Source organism: Chelonoidis abingdonii, chromosome 9 (genome assembly GCF_003597395.2).
Source record: "Chelonoidis abingdonii isolate Lonesome George chromosome 9, CheloAbing_2.0, whole genome shotgun sequence".
NCBI classification, from domain to species: Eukaryota; Metazoa; Chordata; order Testudines; family Testudinidae; genus Chelonoidis; species Chelonoidis abingdonii.
The window spans coordinates 78,471,428-78,492,986 of record NC_133777.1 but is presented as its reverse complement, the minus strand read 5'-3'; the positions used below and the strand labels follow the sequence as shown (position 1 = coordinate 78,492,986).

The following is a 21,559-nucleotide window of genomic DNA, read 5'->3' as shown; positions in this document are numbered from 1 at the left end:
ACTTTCAGTAACAATGTTTATAGCAACTCCATGAAACCTTAATTCAGCACCACATGGAAGCATATGCTTAAATGTAAACAGGTGCTTAAGTGCCATTGACTTTAATGGGGGCGTAAGAAACTTTCCTGATTAGAGGTGCTTTCCTGAATGGGGGCCTGAACACTTACTACTGAAGTTCATACATGGATGTGTTACTGTGGTGTGCTCATGGCACTTTTTTTTAAAAAAGAAGGGAAACAAAGCACTTGGTTTTTTCAGGGGAAACCCCCAGGAATTGTATGTACTATGCAAACAGATAAGAGAAAAAACACGTGATCACACTCTGGCTCTAACAATTTTGACAGTATCCCCTTCCCTTTCTCCTCCTATTAAACTTCCACTTCTGGTTATTGATCAGATTATTTTTTAAATAAACCTCGGAAATTCCCTTATTACCCATGTGTCAGAAATTCATTTCTGCACCACGCAGCTTTTTGGGATGCTCTGTCAACTTAATACATTCTGCAATTTTCAATAGTTTATTTTGCTTGACATCTGCTAAGATCATGGCAGAAAAATGTTCAGATTAGTGGGACTGCCACTGAAAATAACGAGGAAAAGCACTGTTAAAATATTGTACTGTGATTGCTACATGTGACCTGAAATCTAAACCGCCGATGGAGTACTGTACCTCTTCTTTGGCAATTCGCATGTTGTCGGTAACCTCTGAAAACACGGTGGGTTTTATGAACAGACCTCTGTCTCCAATGGCTAAACCGCCACACTCCAGCTTGGCACCTTCTTTCTTCCCACTTTCTATCAGCTCCAAAATTTTATCAAACTGTTTTTGGTCAATCTGTCAGACACAAAAGGCATGTCATGGAACAGCAGCTCTGTTGTTGGCACTGTAATTCCAAAGACTTAGTTCAATTGCAGCTATATTATTGGACAATGGTTAAACTACTTCAGCACGTGGTTAGATTGTACTACTGAGGTTTGCATTTCACTTAGGATTCAGCTACATTACAAAAATGACCATATCTACAGCACGATTAATAGAGCTTATCTATACCTGGACTTATTCCAGAATACCTATTGCACTTAAAATTCACTTCCTCCCTTAATGTGAATTAACACTCACACATACCCTTAGTCTCCAAAAGGCTTGTCTATGTCTACACCAATGGCTCTGGACCGCTGCCTGACTACCGTACCCCTTTCAGAAGTCTGATTTGTCTTGCATACCCCCAAGTTTCACCTCACTTTAAAACTACTTGGGTGCATCTACATGACCTGCAATCACCCCCCTCCATGGTACTAATGCAGACAGATGCATAACTGTCTCACAACAATTTCTGGTGTTTGGTCATCCTTTTTCCACACTGGAAGGACCAGACAGCCCTAGGACAGTTAGTCCCCAACCTTGTTAAACCAGTGAAGATCTAAGCGTACCACAGCCCTCAACTGGGCAGTACTATAGCCTATTGCTTTTGGAAATCGTTTTAAATAGAAAGTGCACATCAAAATCATCCAGCATTGGACTGTCAATCTTTCCCACTCACTACAAACTTTCATTAGTAATTTGGGCTCTAGTCAAAGAAGGGTCCTGTTTTAACTTCAGTAGATGCGTGCATCAGGATGCATGAATCACGGTTTGCAAGCCCAAGTCCAAAGCAGACGCAGTTATATAACCCCCACTAGATTATCCACCAGCGACAGTTCACCATAATTAATTCTGACCTCATGCTTCCAATCTGAATTTACCCAAAAACAAAACATCAGAGCTTTGGGGAATAATGAGATATTTGAGAAGCCAAGGAAAAAACACAATATAATGTACATGTTACTGAGTGCATGCAAAATTTGCCTCTGCAACGTAAACACAAAGCAAATACAAAGTATACATGTTACACTCACATATAACACATAGGGTAGGGTAAAATAGGGGATGGAAAACAATCTTTCAAGAATGCACAGTACTGCCTCGGGAAATGGCTGCTATCACAGATGATGCCACGTGGCACTTAAAAGACTTGGCAGGTGGTTTGTATATTGTTTATTTGCCTGGTTGCCACATGTGAATAACTTGAAAGTATCTGTGAGTGCTTTCCATGCTGACCTGTCTCTGGCCAAGACCAATCTAGGTCAACCACTTTACATCACAAAAAACAAGAATATTTGTACAGCTGTAACTTCTTATAAAGCAAAAGCCTGTTAGATGAAGAAACACTGAGGAAAAGCAAAAACAACCACCTGTTTCCAAAAGCGACATAAAAGCATCAACCGTCCTACCCTTGTTATTTCAACTAGAGCTTGCAAGACTCTTAATTCTGACTGCTATTTTATCAAGGAGAGGAAGGATGGTCCGGTGGTTAGGGCAGTAACGTAGATCCTGGGAAACTCAGGTTCGGTTTCCTAATCTTCCACAGACCTCCCCATGTGACCTTGGGCAAGTCACTTAGTTTCTATGCCTCAGTTTCCCCATCTGTACAACAGTATTAATACTGCCCTACCTCCCAGGGGCATTGTAAGGAGAAATAAAATTAAAGATTGTGAAATATTCTAATATATTGTATTTCTCATCAAACAAGAGCTATTTATTACAGTTTTTAATTTTGGTTTTACCCTCTGTTAAAGAGGCCTGATCTGGTAAGACAAATCTAAGGTGTGTATGTGTGTGTCTATATATAGACACACACAACCCCTCCCCCAATGACCATGGTAGAAGAACCCGGAAAAAGAAAAACAAAAAAACAAAAAAAAACCCTCCTCATAGCACACCTGATCAGTTGGGCAAAGGTCTACATGGAGAAGCTTTGCCTTCCTGTTGCCTGCACTATTTCAATATTCTTTTTTTATAAGCAGATGTTTATGACCCGATGTGAGAGATTTGATTACTCTTATCATCTTGCTTTGCTCAACTACACGTTATTGAAATTGGAGCTGGATTTTAAAAGGCTGGATAATGTCTGACTCAGCAGCTTCTGCCCAGTGCATTCCTTAGGATGACTCTAAAGTAATATTCCCTTTCATTTGTTTTATGGGTGTTGTCTTGCTCATTTATTACAAGGAAAGGTATTCAACCTACAAATGCACATCTGACTAACTGGAGTTGAAGATACCACTCAGAATTTTGTAGGGCCCCCTGAAGTTCCCTCCAACATTTTCTTCCCAAGCAAAACACATTTCTTATTCATGGTTTCTCCTCACATGCATGCCCCATCCAGGCCTTTAGCTGACTCTGGACCATTTCAATCTCTGCTAAAGATTTAAGGTAAAATACCCCTAACCAATGCATGGCAGAACACTGTACTGTTTTCTTCCTCCACTGGCTGTGGCAAGTAATCGTGCAAGCAGACTAGATACCCAATCCACCAATATCTCATCAGAATGGGAAGACAGCGATAGTCTGTCCTAGTCTATTAGGGTTTTAACACAACCAAATAGTGTCTGCCAGGTACCATTTATTGATGGATTAGGTAGCAAGTTTGCAGCTTGCACTGACTTACTGTATTATTCCCTATAGTCACTCAAACCCCAAGCCTCAGAATTCCCTGGGTCTGCATGTGAAATCAGCACTTGGCTCAGACAACCCTTGATGGATGCCATGTATGCTGCAGTGTAGTTCAGATCTGCAGCCAGCAAGCGAACTCACTGGGCTTTGTAGAGAAATCACATTAAAATGTGAAATATCGATGAGCTGAGCAGCACTGTAACCCTGAGCAGAGCTTTCGCTGACCTGTTTCAGTCCCCATGCCCCGCCCATCTCAGCACAGCTCTTTGCTTGGCTTTCTACAGTTTTGTTTCATAGAGCACAAACCTTAAGTCCATGAAATGGCGGAGGATTTCCCAGCATTTCATCCTCTGCAGTCATTTTAAATTGCTACACACAGGGCTTGTCTACATGGCAAGTTAGTGCATAGCAAGCCAGGGTGTGAATCTACAGCATGCTAACTTGCTGCACACTAGCTGGCTGGGAGGACCCTGCTGCCACACACTAAAAATTTTCCATAGTGCATTTGGACGCACTCCCATTCCCAAGTGCACTACGGAACTTTTTTAGTGTGCTGTAGCAGGGTCACCACAGTCACTTAGCACGTGGCAAGCTAATGCTCTGTAGTTTCACGTCCTGGCTTGCCGCATGCTAACTCACAGTGTGACAACCCCACGGTATCTGTCTAGAAGCACCTGCAGCTAAAGTGGGACCAGAAAGTCTGTCCACTAAAGTCAACTTTAGCCTGAAGACAGGTAGTATCCTGTTCCGTCCACCAGAGACCCACAATCCCGAAGTGTGTCCCAGAGCTGGGTTTCCTGACAAACTAAGATGGTTACGAAATATCTGATGAGCCACAACTGCTTTTTATGTAATAAACTTTATTCCATATGTAAGTAGAGTCTGGATGAGCTCTCCCCTGACATCTAGTGGTGAGCGGTGGAAAAAGACTTTAGCAGCTGATCTTTGCATGGACACACCCACCCTGCATAGGTGCTCAGCATGATGGGACTGCTTGCCCAAATGATCACTTGTGGCTGGTGTTGGATCCAGGAGTAATCAAGAGTTGCTATCCTTGTGTGAACCAAGGGCAGCAGAACTGTACCTGGCATACCCTGACGGAGGGACTCACCTGAACAGCACTCACTAGGCAGGAGACCGGGTTTCCAAAGCCCAAGAATGGGGTGGGGGGCAGGCAGCAACAGGTATTTGCACCTGGTGGTGTTGGCCCTGTTTAAGGTTCTAGACACCATTTGGCCCTTCTTCTCTCCATGGGATAATAAAAGAGCTAATTAAAACTCAACTGAGAGTCTTGTTACATGCTGCAGAGCTGAAACCACTAATACCTATGTTTAAGTATTAGGCCTACTTTGGGACAGTGTCTCTATTGCAAGAGACTGCCCAGTGTGCACTAGTGAGGCTCCCCCACTAACAGCTGAAATCACTGAGAGCTGTGTTAAGGGGGTGGGGGGGGGGGGGGAGAGAAAGGAAGACATCTTGGTGAGTGGGCAGCTTCCAGAGAGGAGTGACAAGCAGCTGGCAGGGCAGCTGGTTGGAGAGGTGTTGCAAGCAGCCAGCAGAGAAGCTGGTGGAGAGGGCCAGTGCAGAGCCCCACAGAGGCATGGCAATCGGCCTTTGGGGCAACGAGTGAGTGCCCAAGCAGTGCAGCATGTAAGGTTCCTCCTTACCCGCCCTGCCTTCCACACAGGGTGGGAAATGAACTCTGGGGCTGCACTGGCCCAGGAGAGCAACAGTGAGTGGGATACAGAGAAGGGATGGGCACATTAAAGGGACTGCTGGACTTAAGACCTTGAGGGGAAAAAGACACTGCCCAACTTACTTGGGGGTGGGTCTTTTGCTCATGGTTTGTGTTTATGAGCCCTAGTTGTGGTGTTTTCCCAAATTAATGCTGCGTTAATTCCCTCCTTTTGATAAAATTTTTTTGCTACACTCAAGACTCTGTGCTTGCAAGAGGGGAAGTATTGCCCCATAGAGGTGCCCAGGGGGTATGCGATTGTCCCAGGTCACTGGGTGGGGGCTCGAGCTGGTTTTGTGTTATATTGTTGAAAAGGAACCCCCTAGATACTGAACCTGGCCCTTGTTGCTGCTGGCTTCACTTGGCAGAAGGGTTACACGTATGTTCCTCTGCAGGCTGCGGCACTACGAAGGGGAAGCTAATGCAGTAAGTTGGCTACCCATATACATGGGCTATACCTATCCTTCCCATGGATCAGTGAGGCAGAAATGGATGCAAGGCCAGGGGATCCACAGGAAAGCAGCCTCCCAGCCCCTGGGCATCTGCAGAGAGAGTGGCTTTTGACAGAGTAATATTGTGGCCAGCTTCCATTGGCTGTTGGTCATCAGCTGCATATGACATGACCCAGCCCGAGGAGTAATGCAGTGTGAAAGTGTCTGGTGCTATTGCCACACGTTTTAATTTTTGATGCAAAGGGAAGACGACTCTTTGTGGAGATATTTGCTGGGCCCCAAAACTCCTTTTCTATGTGGCCCGTCAGTCACATGGATATTCTGCAGCATATAATATATATATCCCAAATACAATATGTCCCAACATAGCATGCATGGGGCAAGAGGAGGAGAAATATTCTGTGTAGCTTCCTTGCCCTGACATTGTGCTCCTTCTCCTTAATGTTTACATGCCTATTTGACTCCCCTCTGGGTGCACCATGTCCAGCACAACAGCTGAGGCTTTTAAGTATTGCAAGATATTAACAAACAAATCTAAATACAGAGAGAGCATGTATTTATCTTCCCCACCCAGGAGAACTCCATGGAATCTGCCTGCTTCAGCTCTGACCATGGAGACAGGCCTAAGGAGCCATTCACCCAAAGTCTCCCAACCGTGTTTTTAAAATATGTCTGTAATGTGGGCCAGGTTTCCGGCTGCTGTCATTCTATATTGCTCCATTGACTTCAGTGGAGCTACTCTGATTTACACCAGGTGAGGAGCTGCTCCTATATTCTCACAGCAGCACCAAAAAAACCCCTCTTGATTTGGGACATCAGGGATTTTTTTCTGGAAAAAAAAATTTTGCAGAATTTTTTAAAAATACCCCAGACTAGATTTTAATCTCATTCGGCCTTGTGTATTTCAGGAATATCTTTACTGACTACAAAAGGAGTAACTCCTGAGTTACATGGGTGTAAGCAAGAGGAGAATCTGATTCAGATACACTGGACCAGATGGTGTAAGCATAGTTTACAATGGTTTACACCAGCCGAGGATCTAGCCCTGTATCTTTGGAAACTACTTTGAGGATTTACTGTTTTTTGATATTTTAAATGGTTCTGAAGGTGTCCCCCACCCCTTCAGATTTGAACCATTTGTTCCAAAATGCACATTTCCCTAGTGCCAGCCTGGAACGCACCCTGTCCAAAAGCCAGACTCCAGAGAAGCAGCTGTTCTGATTATGTGCAGACAGAGGAAATGGTTTGTGTTGCACTGGGAACCACATGAAAGCTCTGAAAACAGCCTCCCCCATTCCACTCCCTGTCTTGGGTCTCCTCTTGTTTAGATGGTTGGCACGCAGACATGCAGGAGAGAGGGAAAGGGCATATGCATCAGGTCAGGTAGAACAGGAGAAATAGAACATGTGGTCCTGTTGTATCCAAGTCAGTGGGCACCCCAACTTCGCTACTAGCCACTTTATCATCTGTATTACCATAGCACCTATTTATGGACCAGGACCCTGTGGTGCTAGGTGCTGTACAAACACAAAATAAAAAAAAAGACAGCCCCAGCCCTTAGGAGCTTTCAGCCCAAGGTACCTTCACTCTCACTGAATAACAACTAAGGCCTGATCTACACTAGGAAATTAGGTTGATATAACTACATAACTCAGGGCGGGGCATGAAAAATCCACCCCCCTGAGCGACACTGTTAAACTGACCTAGTGTAGACAGCACAAAGTTGACAGAACTCTCTCGTCAACCTAGCTACCGCCTCTCTGGGAGGTGGATTACCTAGGCCAATGGGAGAAACCCTCATGTCAGCCTATGTCGCTGAAGCAGTGTGGCTGCAGTGTTTTAAGTATAGACCAGCCCTTATTCTGCAAGCAATTCCACTAGCTTCAAAATGGGACTGTTTGCAAAGGAAGGTGTTGCTTAATGCAAGGCCATGTCCACACTACAGCTCTGTAGCTGTGCCACTGTAGCGTAGATGCTTCCTACAGGGCCAGAAGGTTGGGTTTTTTCTCCTCCAGTTGCAGTAGTTCATCTCTCCCCTCAGGTGGCAATAGCTAGGTTGACAGAAGCATTCTTCCATTGACCTAACTGCCTCTACACCAGGGGCATAGGTCAGCGCTCAGGCATACAAATTTTTCACGCCACTGAGCAATGTAGCTATGTTGATCTTAATTTTAGCTGTAGACCAGGCCTAGGCAAAGATATCAGAATCTGGTCTTATCGCACTAGCCATTACGTCGGATTCTTTAATTACCGCATACCTGTTATCAAGGGCCCCATTCTGCCATCCTCATTCACCTTGAGTCGTAATTTACTCACGCAAGCAGTCCAGTGATTTCAAAGCCATGACTTGCATGAGTAAGTCATTATGCACAGTCAGAATGGCTGGCCGAACTGGGCCTTCATTGGTTTCAGAACTCCAGCTGTAAGTAGAGCCTGCCTATTTCATACAAGGCTCTCATGGCGACAGCCTAAGACTTTCTGTCAGTGTTAGGAAAAGTCAAAACCAAATCGAAGATTATGGATTCCAGAGTTAGACTAAGTTGTGAAACTTTTTGGAGTGGCATTTTCCCATTTACCTTTGGCAGAGCACAAGTTCTGTTTGTTATGTTTTATTAATAACTGGTTGACCTGGAGAAGAGGAAATATTGCCCTCAATCATGGATCTTTATGGCTTCCTTAGAAGGGATAAGAAGAGGTGTAAAAGCCCAAAATGTTAACAAGGCTGATATTCAGGTCAGCTTGGCATCCTCCTGCCTTCTACGGACTCTGCTTAAACCCCCCTGTGCATTAAAGGTTTTGTTTTCTGCTTCTATAGATTACCCTGTGATGAGGTAGCATCAGTATTTTAAAGCTGAATTATAACACATCTGCAGCTACCATGCTCTGCATGCACAAAATACTCCCTGTGCCGTAATAGGTTTTGCATTACTATGCAAAAGGGACGCCAACTTGTGTAAATTTCTTTATCAAGCTTTCAGTTCATTTACAGAAAGAGCCAACATGTCAACCATCATGATTAACTGATATTTAGAACGGAGAGAAGAAACAATAAATGACATTATCGCTGGATCAGGACTTCAGCTCTCACACGAACAACACTTGCACCAGGAGAACAGAAAACTATTCTCAAGCGCATCATTACCTGTGGCCCTTGTTCAGTTTTGGCATCGAATGGGTCTCCAATGAGTCGTTTCTTGGCATACTCAACGCTGCGCTTGACAAATTCCGGGTAGATCTGCTCCTCCACAAATACTCGAGAGGCAGCAGTGCAGCACTGGCCTTGATTAAAGAAAACTCCTTGATGGGCACATTCAACCGCCAAGTCCACTGGAATGGAAAGGTCACCACAGACAGAGTGAGGTGTTCTACTGACTTAAACCAGAAATTAATGAGACTTGTTGAAACCCCCTCATTACCAGTTCCCCCTCTCAATGCTTCCTCAAAACACTTACTTCAAGGAGGCCTATAAAAATATCAAGAAAGCAAGCTCCCTGTAAGCAACAAGACATGACCAAATCTTCTGACTGTCTGCACCATCTAGAGTGACCAGATGTCTCGATAAAATAGGGATAAAATAGGGAATTACGTCTCAATATTTGGGTGGTTGTCCCACATCCCTATTGATCTTTGGTTGGGATGCAATTTGTCCTGATATTTTGCTCCGACGGCAGCGCTCAGCTTTTTTTTTTTGCTCCAGCGGCGGACCTGTGCACCCCCCTCCACATGTGTCCCAATATTTTCTTCATCTCATCTGGTCACCCTAGCACCACCATCCTACTCTTGGCACAGTCTCCAGTTGCATGTCTCAGCTAAGGGCCCAGTTCTGTCACCTTGACTCACACAGAGTAGTAGCTTATTCCTCACTAGTCATCCCATTAAGGATGGCAGAATTTAGTCCTTATCCCCTGTGGTGGGAAGTATTGTGGGAAGGATGCTGCCTTTACATAAAGCAGCTGCAGCTTCTCTTCTGTCAGGGAGACTAGAATGAGTCAGTGCAGGTGTGCTGGCTGAGCAAACTGTGTGGCCAGCCGAGCGGGGCTGCACTGATACAGTACACCATCTTTGCAGCCTCAGCCAGCAGGTTTCTTCCCAGGGGGTCACCCCCAGGGAGGGCAGCATTCAGAACACTCCTCTTCTGTTCACGTGAACCCTCCTTTTGTAGCCAAGCACCTGGCTGGTGCAGGGAGCAGCATAGCACACCCTCTAGCAAAGGAGTCTTGGCCAGGCTTTGTGGCAAGTTGGACCACACTGTGTCCTCTGCTGGAGCCCTGTGAGGTTACATGGGAGCCACTAGCGGTGCTGTGCTGGCCATGGAGGCTAGAAAATTATTGAATTGCAACGTGACAAATTACTTACAGTCAGCATCCGCACACACAATGCAGGGGTTCTTCCCTCCAAGCTCCAGTGTCACCCGTTTGAGATTACTTTTAGAGGCTGCTTCCTTAATCAGTTTTCCAACCTATGGCATTGGGATTCACAGGGCACAGGTTTATTCCTCTAAAAAAATTACTTCATTCAAAGTGTCAAAATGCATGAGGTTAACAAGAGCAGGACAGGCTGTGAAACTGCTAGAATTATAAAATGATTCTTCCAGGTTTCCAATCTCTCAATTTTCTAGTTCTCACCACCTGCTTCTACAAGGTACTGAGCCATCCAAGTTGGATCTTGCAATTTTTAAAGTCACAAATATTTATCATTTGTCTTAGATATAACTGAAATGTAGGGACCTGGTATTATAAAGTTCTTACCTATGCACGTGGTCCCCCAGAAGTCATTTTTTGGGCAGAGTAAAGGCTGCAGGATCAGACCCCTAATTGGACAATGCAAGAAGTATTGCTAATGGACTACTGTTCTTATAAAAAGTACAGTTTATCAGGTGACACCCTGCCATTTGTTATGAAGGTACTAGTCATGGCTCCACACTTAATGAGGTGAGTTTTGCACTTAGAGAAGGGATTCGGTCTCTGGTATTAGCATATCTACTACCACATGACAGGTTTTACTTTTTGGCTACAGAATGAATTCTCCTAGGAATTTACAATAGTCATAATTAGGGCTGGTCAAAAAAAACAACAACACAACAACAACAAAAAAGAGGAAATGTTTTTTCCATGAAAAGTTTTTGAACCAAAAAAACAAAACAAAACAAAAAACTGTTCCATTTGAATTTTCCCCTAGTATTTTCTAACAAGATGATTTGAAATCAACCACTGTGATCATCTAGTCTGTCTTCCTGCATAACACAGATCACCAAACTTCCCCCAAACAATTCATGTTTGAACTACAGCTTATCATCTTGATTGAAGAATTTCCAGTGATGGAGACTTCATAGGCTGTTTCAATGGTGAACTATCTTGGCCGTTAAAAATTTAGGCCATGTTTTCTGTCCGAATCAGTCTAGGCTCAAATTTCAGCCACTAGCTTTTGTTTTACCTTGCCTGCTCGACTGAAGAGTCCATCATCAAAATGTTTGTTCCCCAAACATGCATTTAAAAACTGTGACCAAATTACTCATCAGCCTCCTCTTTGTTCTGCTAAAGAAATTGTGCTCCTTGAATCTATGGTATGTGAATGGCATGTCCTCTTAACCTTGTACTCAGTTTTATGCCTGGGAGAAACACTCAGATCTTGTTGAAGCAGAAGAGTAAAAAGAACATAAGTGTCAATCAGCTGAAGAGTTCACTGCTACACTCAAGTTTCATCTTCTACCTTTATAACTAGGCAAGATTCCCAAACTAGAAGTGGACCTGGTCCTTCCAATTAACAGTGCAGAGTCCTGCCATTAGTTTATCCGGCTAGCCCTCAAGATAATAGAAACAGAAAGCTGTTTTCTGCTAAAAATTAACATAACTTGCTATAAAGCTAACAGGGTAAGAGACATTATATGGTAGCTGCTTGATTAGGAATAAATTAAACTCACTGAAAAGTAGGAAGCTAGAAGAAAACACTATCAGGTAATTAAAGATCAAAATTGTTATGTATTTATGTTAACCTAAAACATATATTTTTTAAAATGGTTTTCATTCTCCCTTGCCCCATGTTCATTTTGATTTAAACATTCACCTGCAATATTTACACCCAAATATTAAAGCATGATGCTAATGCACAAGAACCAAGAAGTGAAACTGGTTAGAAATATCTACCTACCTAATGTACTCAGTATGGCCCTCATTACTGTATCAGAGCACTTCAGTTTTTAAATGCCCACCCACCACTCAAAGATAAAATACCTGACTCCATGAAGTTGATGGAAAAACCTCTCACTGACTTGGATGGAGCCAGGATTTCAGCCCTTAAGAAAGAGGCTATCCAATGCATTTTCTTGTGATGACAGATTATCCACTTTTTATAAAAAATGAACACATAATAGGCCAGACTATTTGTTACAAAAACAAGAAAGTTTACAGGATTTTAGAACAGGGAGCACCTGATTTTGATGATAGAAATAATTATCTTTGTAAGCTAAGAATAAAATTTATGTATTTTGTCTAATTACATAGAGAATCAAATAAAGGGCAATACCCAACATGAGCATGCTGCTGAGCCCATTCATATTTATACTACAATCTTCACAAGGAACAAGGATGCTCCATGCAGAGTCCCCTGTGGGATAACCAATGGGAATGCACCTATGTATGACAAGCCACTAGATGGTGCTGTTAAAACACAAAACATCTGGCCTTCAGCATGTCTTTGAACCTTTAACAGGAGACACACCTCTGGTGTTGGAGAAGGCAGCTCAGTGTAATTTATCATAATTATGCAAATTATAAAAAGCATGCGGTGAATGTCAAAATGGAGGAGTTGGAAGAATGCTCAAGTAGGAGGTGAATAGTCAAAGGAAAATGAAAAAACCCAAAAACAACCACCACAAGTCCAACACATGGCCTGGCTGAATAGCCAGCACACGTAGATCCTTGGCATAAGCAGGTTCCTTTATTGGATGCTGCCCTGCGCCATGCAGCAGACGAGGATATACACATGCTGCATACACATTGCTGCAGCTTTTCTGGCAATATTACTATAGGGGCAAAGTCGCTAAGCAACTGGTGAAAAAAAAAAACTGTTCAAACTTGTAGGCAAATTTTGATTCAGCAGCATTCACCGCCCTTGCGTGTTCTTTTTCAGCCTGCCATTAGCGTGCTCAGGCTTTAGCAGCGAATATCTAGCTCAAAGCCTTACTGAAAGTGAAATTCAGTACACAAGTTGGTTGTCAGTTATTTGCTCTTTTTGTTGTCTGTTAGTACTGAGCAAGACAGACCAGCACAACCCTTCCCCCACACGGCTAACCCCAAGCGAGCACTTGGAGAGGTCATTTTCCCTGATCAAAGCAGGTGTACATCTCTATCTTGCACCTACAGCCCCAAAAGGATTCTTATTGTTGTGATATTTTAAATTGTATGTATCTAAATTTAAAGGGAGGGGGAAACACTGGGTTGAAGGTGTTTGTGCTGTACCATTTTTACTATTAGAGGGCCAACTCTTAGTCCGTTTCATAACAAATTTTGTCATTGACTTCGACTCCAATGGGATCAGGATTTGGCCCAGAATGGATATAGCACTGGGTTATATTTCTGTAGAAGACTCAATAACTAGTGTGTGATTAAAACAGCAGCAGAATTGTTTAATATGAATATAACATTGTTTTATAGTTATGCAATCTTGCTGGCCAATGCTGGTGTCCAACTGGTGAATGCCAGGTTGTTTCAGATAATGTGATTTTTAAATCATTATGATGCTAATGACCACTCCAGCAGATCATCTTGTTTACAGACTAGGCACCATTCGTGATGGACCTTCAGAATTTTGGCAAGAATAAGGTTAAAAAAAAAGTAGATATTTTCAAAAGCATTAAATGTTGGCCTAACTGCTTCAACAGAAGTCAGTGGTCATTGACTACAGTGGGAGCAGCGTTAGACCACAGCCCAAAACCTCTGAAAAATTCCACCATGCAGATTTTTTTGTCCCCCAAGCACTGAGTATCACTGAAATTACAATGGTCCGAGCTTCCCCAGATAGCACTTCTACCAGAGAAATACCACTCCTTGAGAAAAGCAGTGTCCAGTAATTCAGTAAGGCTAAAGGCAAGTTTAAGCAGAAAGTGATCACCTACCTCAGTTGATCCAGTGAAAGCTATTTTGTCAATGTTCTGATGGGCAGAAATGGCTGCCCCAGCTGTGGGGCCATATCCTGGCACAATGTTTACCACACCGGGAGGAAAGCCCACCTGAAAATGAAGTTAGAGATTAGACTATAGAAATAGGGCGATAAGAACCATTCAGATTTCCTCCCAGCACTCCAATTTGCTTGGACTAAAAACCAGGATATGCTCCTATATGAAGGATTTACCATCACTCAGTGGAAATTTCAATAGTGTTTTCTATCTGAGCATCTCAAAGAACTTTCTAAACATTAATCAGCTGAGTCTCTCAATGCCCTAGCAAGTTAACCAACCCCCCCACCCCCGATCTTGCAAACGCTTTACATACGTGCATGACTTTTCTCACATAAGTGGTCACACTGAAACCAGAATCAGGGCCTGAATGTTCATCAAACCCCAAGGTATGCTTAGTACTTCTTAAGAATGAGTCATGCAGGACACAAAGGTTTGAAATCAAAAGCAAATGGACAATTTACCAGATTCATGACCTTTTCCAGCAGTCTGGTTTCAGAGGGGTAGCCGTGTTAGTCTGTATCAGCAAAAACAACGAGAAGTCTTTGTGGCACCTTAGAGACTAACACATTTATTTGGGCATAAGCTTGTGTGGACTATGAAAGCTTATGCCCAAATAAATATCTTAATCTCTAAGGTGCCACAAGGACTATTTGTTGTTTTTCCCAGCTCTGTGCTGCTTGTTACCTACTGTATTGGACATGATGAAAAGAAGAGCCACAATTAAGTGCCTGGAATCACCAGGAGAATTATTGGAGGATTTTTTGTTATAACAGCAGAGCTGCGAAATTCAAAGTCGTCTGGCCAAATTTAGCCTTCAGCCACAGCTATACAACCCTAGTCAGTGGATGACTAAAGGCAAAATTTGGCCCTTTAAAGTTTGTTTTGAGCAGAAAGATCCTGAGGTTGCCTCTTGTGGTTCTTCAGAGGCCAGGAGGATTAAGATGCCATTAAGACACCACTAGATGTGTTTATTTTCACTAGCTCCAAGAGAGCAGATGGTAAGAGACTTGCACCAGTTTTCACCACATTTATAATGTATTAACCTATGGCAGCCATTCTGTGTGTTCTGGCACAATGACAATAGGCAAAACTTTGGTAAAATTCTAGTGAAATGCAAGCCAAAGTCTTGGCCCAGCTGATCTGTTTATTGCTCTCTGAAACGTGGGCTGCTGCAAAGAGGTGTATTTCTAGGCTGGCCAGTCTCCCTTTCTGACTGGGAAGTGCAGGCACACAACCTGCTTGCCTAGTATCCCATGAGTCGATCGTTATTCAGCTTCCTTCATTTCTTGTGGATTCTTCTAGTACACACATTCATGAGGCTAATAAGAGCCTGCACTTGCACTAGTAGAGAGAGTTATTTGTGTAACTTGCATGAGATTTTTTTTAATGCATCCAATACAGGAAAAAAAAGGGGAACATGGTTTGGTTATAAATTGCCTTGGAAAATTCTACTTTCTTCTGGGTAAGGTTATAGGGGTTTGATGGCTGTCTAGTTTGCCTGTTCCAGCTTGGGAAAGGGGAGGGAGGAGACAAAGGGTGCTCATTCTGCCGGGAACACTGGTTTAAACTCCTGGGTATTTGCTAAACCATTAAAAAAAAAAAAAAATTAAAGCGAGCAAGAGATGTGTGTGGCCATATAAGCATTGTCTTTGGGACTGCCTATGGCAACAATTCAGCAAAGCACATAAGAACACATAACTTTAGATCTATGTTTAAGTGCCATTGACTTTTAATAGGACAACTGACATGTTTAGGCCAGGATGGGCAAAATTGAGGCCCATGTGAGTAAAGGCTGCAGGACTGAGCCATAAAGAGGGATGCATGGATGAGTTGGTGGCTTCCACTGGGGGCGGGAGAAGGGGAACATATTCATCCTTGGCTTAACTGCACTGATGTCAGTGGGCTTGCATCAGGGGTGAAGTCAACTCCCTGGTTTAGGAAGATTTAGGCCATACATCTGAAATGTATTTCCCTGGGAGGGTCTTGGGTCCTGATCTTTCAATCAAGAACTGTGGGAGCACATGGCTGCACCTGCATTGTTTTCCACACAGGATTAGGGCCCTGGGTCATAACGCCTATGCTCGGTATGGGGACTAGATCTTCGTTCTCTGTTAAGCACCAGGCACACTTTCGTAAGTCAATTGTCATAAAATGTTCACAATGATGTAATGCAATTTCTGTGCAGGAAGCAGCTGCAGGATCCGCTCCCATATTCTAAGGGCCAAATTCTGCCACCTGTACTACTGCCAGGTAGTATCCTGCTTTGTGATCAGTCCCACAATTTATGGGACAATTCCGCTAACATGAATAAGGGGGGGGGGCAGAATTTAGCTCCAAGTAGTCTCACTAAATGTATTAGAAAAAAAGAGAAAAAAATACGATATACCTGGTGATGTAGGCACCATCTCAGCAAGATACATGCCCAACTTTAAGCATGTGGCTAGCCCGATCCCATTGAAGTTACTGGGACTACTTGCATGCTTAACACTGGACAGTTGCACAAGTACCTTGGTGAATTAGGGCATTCATGCACAGAGATCAGGAGATAAAAGTTTGAAAGAAAAAAAGAGGAGGTTGTTTCTAGGTCTGGCATTGAACAGAGCTGGCAGCAACATCTTTGGGAGCAGACAATGGCTACAGCTGCCTTTTGAACTGGACACACTGCCTATGAGAAACAATAACCTGGATAAACTCCTCGAATGTGCTGCTAAGATTTCTTACCTCCTTGACTAAGGAACCAATGTAGAGGGAAGTGAGGGGTGTCTGCTCAGCTGGTTTAATAACCAGTGTGTTCCCGCAGCACAGTGCTGGTGCCATCTTCCAAACAAGCATGAGCAATGGAAAGTTCCACTGAAAGAGTAAAAAGTTGATCATATTAGCACCAGTCAGTTCCCTATTGACCTCTGTGCAGCATTCCCCTTTGCTTTCAGAGAAAATAAAATGACTAGGAAGATATTCACGATTACAAAGGACTCATAACAGTGTATAGCACCTGCATGGGTTACATAGGTATCGCCTTTGGGGGGAAAAAAAAAGTTTAGAGTACAAATTGCACCAGGCACGAATGACAGGTTCTCTTACTGTGGGTATGGCTACACTTACATTTTTGCAGCGCTGGTAGTTACAGCTGTGGCCATACAGCTATGTAGGGCCAGCGCTGCAGTGTGTCCACATTTTCAGCATTTGCAGCGCTGTTGTGAGTGGTGCATTGTGGGCAGCTATCCCACAGAGCACCTCGTCGGGCAGCTATCCCACAGAGCACCTCGTCCCATTTTGGCGCGCGTGGGTTGTGGGAAGGGACGGAAGGGGTTGCGGGTCATTCCGCTTTCCTGTTCCAAGACCCGCTGGTGCATCGCTTCCTTTTCAGCACCGTTGGTGCCATTGTGAGTCTGCCGCGTGATTTCAGTAAGAAAATGGAGCCCGAGCTAGCTGAGACTTGCTGATGAATGTTGCCAGCACATCACGTCTGGCAGTTTGAGCATATTCCTTATGCTCCAAAGTGACAGTGAGGAGAGCTCAGATGATGAAATAGATCGGCTGATGCGCCTGACACTTAAATTGCTGTGCAGTAACGGAACTCGAGCACCCGATGGAACGCCGCCTTGGGTCAGGGAAACAAGCACTGAGTGTGGGCTGGGATCACATCGGCATGCAAGTCTGGGATGACGAGCAGTGGCTGCAGAACTTTTAGATTGAGAAAAGCCACTTTCATGGGACTGTGTGCTGAGCTCGCCCCAACCCTGCAGCGCAAGGACACGAGACTGAGAGCTGCCCTGTCAGCTGGAGAAGCGGGTGGCTATTGCAGTCTGGAAAAGCTGGGCAACTCCAGACATACGATCGTCGCAAACCAGTTTGGGGAGTGGGAAAGTCGACCGTTGGAATAGTGGTGATGCAAGTTGCAGGGCCATTAATCGCATCCTGCTAAGAAGAACCGTGACTCGGGGAACTGTGCAGGACAATTCTGGATGGCTTTGCACAAATGGGTTTCCCTAACTGTGGAGGGGCAATAGATGGGGACGCATATTCCTATTCTGGCACCACCCCACCTGGCATCCGAGTACATTAATCGGAAGGGGTATTTCTCTATGGTTCTCCAGGCGCTTGTGGATCACCGTGGGCGTTTCACTGACATTTACACAGGATGGCCTGGAAAGGTGATGAGGCACGCATCGTTCGCGAACAGTGGCATTTTCAGGAAGCTGCAGGCGGGACTTTTTGCCCCCGACAGGAAGATCACAGTGGGGCGTTGAAATGCCCATTGTGATCCTTGGAGGACCCTACTTACCCGTAATGCCTTTGGCTCATGAAACCGATACAGGGAAGCTTGACAGGAAGCAAGACTGTCTCAACTACAGGCTGAGCTGGCTGCAGAATGATGGGAGTGTGCTTTTGGCCGTTTAAAGGGAGATGGAAGGATTCGTACGGGAGCTAGGACTGGGGGAAAGCAGCACCAGCGATTATAACCACGTGCTGTATCTCCATCAAATATTTTGAAGGGAAGGGTGAAACCTCAGTGACGAATGCGACTCCCGAGGTTCAACCCCTGGAGGCTGAATTTGCACAGCCAGAGAGCAGGCTACTAGAGAGGCCACCAACAGCTGCTCAAGGATTAGGATGCCTTAAAGGAGCAATTTTGAGGCGAAAGCAACAGTAAGTGGGGCATTCCACAGGAAGTTAAGTGCAGTGGTTTGCAATGATTTGCAGTGCATTATTCACTGTGGACAGTAAATTTACACTTTCTGTAATAAAAATGTTTTAAAGACAAGAAATCTTATTAAAAATAACAGTACATTAAAACAGGCGGGGGGAGCGGGTCAGGGTGATTGAGCAGTAAGTCAGAGGTTGAATATGGTCCTTCCCTGAGTGCTCTGCCAATGCTGCTGCACTTCAGGTTAATATGCTGCATGGTGATGGGGTTGAGTGCATAGTGGTAGGGTCGTAGTATGCAGGGTGTTAGGTGAACATATGGGTGTGGGGGCAGCTAGTGGTGGTAAGACTCAGGATCTGGAAAGGTGTTTTGAGGAAACAGTGGGGCACAAAGGTCGCGGTTGAAGCTTTGGGTGTGGGAGAAGGACGGTAGTGCTCTGCCTGCAATGGCTAGCATTGACTGCATGAGGTCTGTGTTGGCATTCCAGGATGCCTTGGCAGCCCGATTCTGTGCTTCTCTTGGTAAGCCCAATTCCTTCTACTCTGGGCAGCCTGTTCTTTTCGCTGCTTCCTTTCCTCCAGTCTTGCAACTTTTTAGTTATCTGTGGAATACGATTTCATAACTGCTTTCACCACTCCTCCTTATTCTTCCTTGGTTTTTTTCTTAGTTCGTAGTTTTTTCAGAAGTCTGCGCTGAATGGAGCAGTATCAAGGTCACTTTAAAAAAAAACAGAGATAAACGTTTACTGAAAAGAGCCTGTTTGGTTAAGACTATTGTTAGCATCATTGTACACTTGCGAGCATTAGCACAGAGAGGCCGCAGCTGCAGAGAGAGATGGGACTTTCACCACACGCGGCTCACGCTGGGAAGGGGGGGCTGCTTGGACTTACGAATCCATGGGTTCCTGTGTCTTTGGGGAAGCAAAGAGCAGCTACAGGGAATTGCCACTTAACAGTATCCTACATTTTCCACAGAATTTTAACCTCCCGATATTCTCGCTGCTCCGGGGTCACCTGAGGAAGAGCGGGAGGCTCTCTTCTACAGCTATGTGATTCTGCCCTGTCCCTACGCAGCTTGGCCTGTGTTCAGCAATGGGTTCCCCCACCTCACCGGCCAAACAATGGCGTGGACGCATTAGGCCTGACTGGGACCAAGGACCCGTGGCTCTCCCTATAAACTGCTGGAGCGCATTGCACACGCTCTGGCTGAAACTTTTGAAGAGATTACAGAGGCAGATTACTGCAACGCTGATAGACCAAAATCAATGGGCTATTCCATTCTAGGCATTGCTTTGCAGGCAGCCATAGCCCCCCTCCTCCAAAAACATTTCCATCTTATGAATAAAAAGCTCTTACCGGGAACAGGTCCTCGGCTGGTCTCAACTACCAAGTCCCAGCGGCTGCGACTCGGCTAGCTCTTCCTGGCCTGGAAAAATAGCTCCTGGCTGCCATGATCCTGGGAGTCTCCATACACCTCAGTAGCCTCCCTACTCGGTTCTCTACACCGTCCCTTCTCTCCAGGCTCTGAACTGTCGCGATCGTGATCCTCGATTGGGCAGTGGGTTAACCATCAAGTAGCGCATCCAGCTCTTGTAAAAAACGTGCAAGTCGTGGGGCAGCACCTGAGCCGGTGGTTTCCCTGACATGCTTTGCAGTAGGCACTCCGCAGATCTCTTTCCTTAACTCGCACTGCACCGCGTCCCGGTCATAGACCCCTTGTATATTGTTTTTTTTTACATTGATTTTGATATTCAGGCCGGAAGTTATCATAATTTCTACGGCTGGAGCGCAGCTGTGCTGCACAGCTCCTCACCCCAAACACTGATGAGATCTGCAGCTCAGCAGTCTCCATGCGTGGGCTTTGTTTGGGGGCGATGGGAGCGTCACTGATTGATTAGATGCCTCACATTGCCTCGCTTGAGACAAACAGGAAGGGATTTTTAAATCCAGGGCATTTAAAGGGCAGGTCACCTGAGCCCAGGCAGTGGAAGTGCGAAACGATGACAGAGAGGCTGAAAAGGTATGCTGGGATTGACCTCTAATACCCTGGAGGCCATATTTACAGCGCTGGTGATGTCCCCTGATGACCAGCGCTGCAGCACCACGCGTGGGATCGCTACAACCCGTAGCAAGACTCAGAGTACAGCAGCGCTGCATGACAGGGGAGTTTGCTAGCACTGGCTGAGCTTTGTTAAGTGTGGACATACCGAGTAAGTTGGCAGCGTGTAACCCCTCACCAGCCGCTGCAACTTGCAAGTGTACCAAGGCCTAGGAGAGTTTTACTGAGCTGGAAGATTTGCACGCAGAGACTTTTTGAGCTGTAGTTTAGTACAGACAAATGAAGTTGAAGTAGAAAATCAATCATACAGCGTATAATACCATAGTTATCTGCATTTGCACAGTACTTGCAGCTTACGTTTGTTGCATAGGTCACAGCCTATGGAGGCCGTTAGAAGTGAAAGCTGGAAAGAAATGTAACTGGAGAAACTAATAAGTGAGATGCCAGCATTCTGGGCTCCCACCTACTTTGTCACCCCTATGTCCCAACTAAAAGTTGGATTTACACCTTATTTTATACCTCGGGCCTCCTTCCCCTGCACAGCTACACACCACAGGACCATAATTGACTGAATACCGGCGCCATGTCCATGGATGGACATCCAGGAAACCACAATTGGAGTTCCAATTTGCTGACATAGCTATTTGCAGCAATACATTTCCCAGTCTTCCCAGTATGTTAATGAGGGTAACCTCATGGCTACACATTAAAAATCTCCAAATAATTCCACTGGGTTTATTCTTTTCTGATTAGTTTATTACAAAGCACTTAATTTTATAACCCTAGATAAATTAGCACAAGAGTAAGTACTTAATCGCTTACTCGTAGGCCTCAACTGGAGCACTGTGTCCAGTTCTGGGGGCAACATTTCAGGAAAGATGTGGAAAATTGAAGAAAGTCCAGAGAAGAGCAACAAAAATGATTAAAGGTCTAGAAAATGTGACCTATGAGGGGAGACTGAAAAAACTGGGTTTGTTTAGTCTGGACAAGAGAGGGG

The 21,559-nt window shown here is 44.7% G+C and overlaps 1 protein-coding gene across 1 annotated transcript in view; it reads right to left on the bottom strand.

Moving 5' to 3' along the window:
- ALDH1A3 (aldehyde dehydrogenase 1 family member A3) overlaps window positions 1–21,559 on the bottom strand; it is a 54,559-nt gene that overhangs the window by 9,596 nt on the left and 23,404 nt on the right. Inside the window, exons 6-10 of the mRNA XM_032766071.2 lie at window positions 16,578–16,706; window positions 13,794–13,907; window positions 10,037–10,139; window positions 8,823–9,007; window positions 671–835 (exon numbers count right to left, since the gene is read on the bottom strand). Of these exons, the coding sequence (XP_032621962.1) occupies window positions 671–835; window positions 8,823–9,007; window positions 10,037–10,139; window positions 13,794–13,907; window positions 16,578–16,706 (696 nt within the window). The remainder of the gene's footprint in view (window positions 1–670; window positions 836–8,822; window positions 9,008–10,036; window positions 10,140–13,793; window positions 13,908–16,577; window positions 16,707–21,559) is intronic.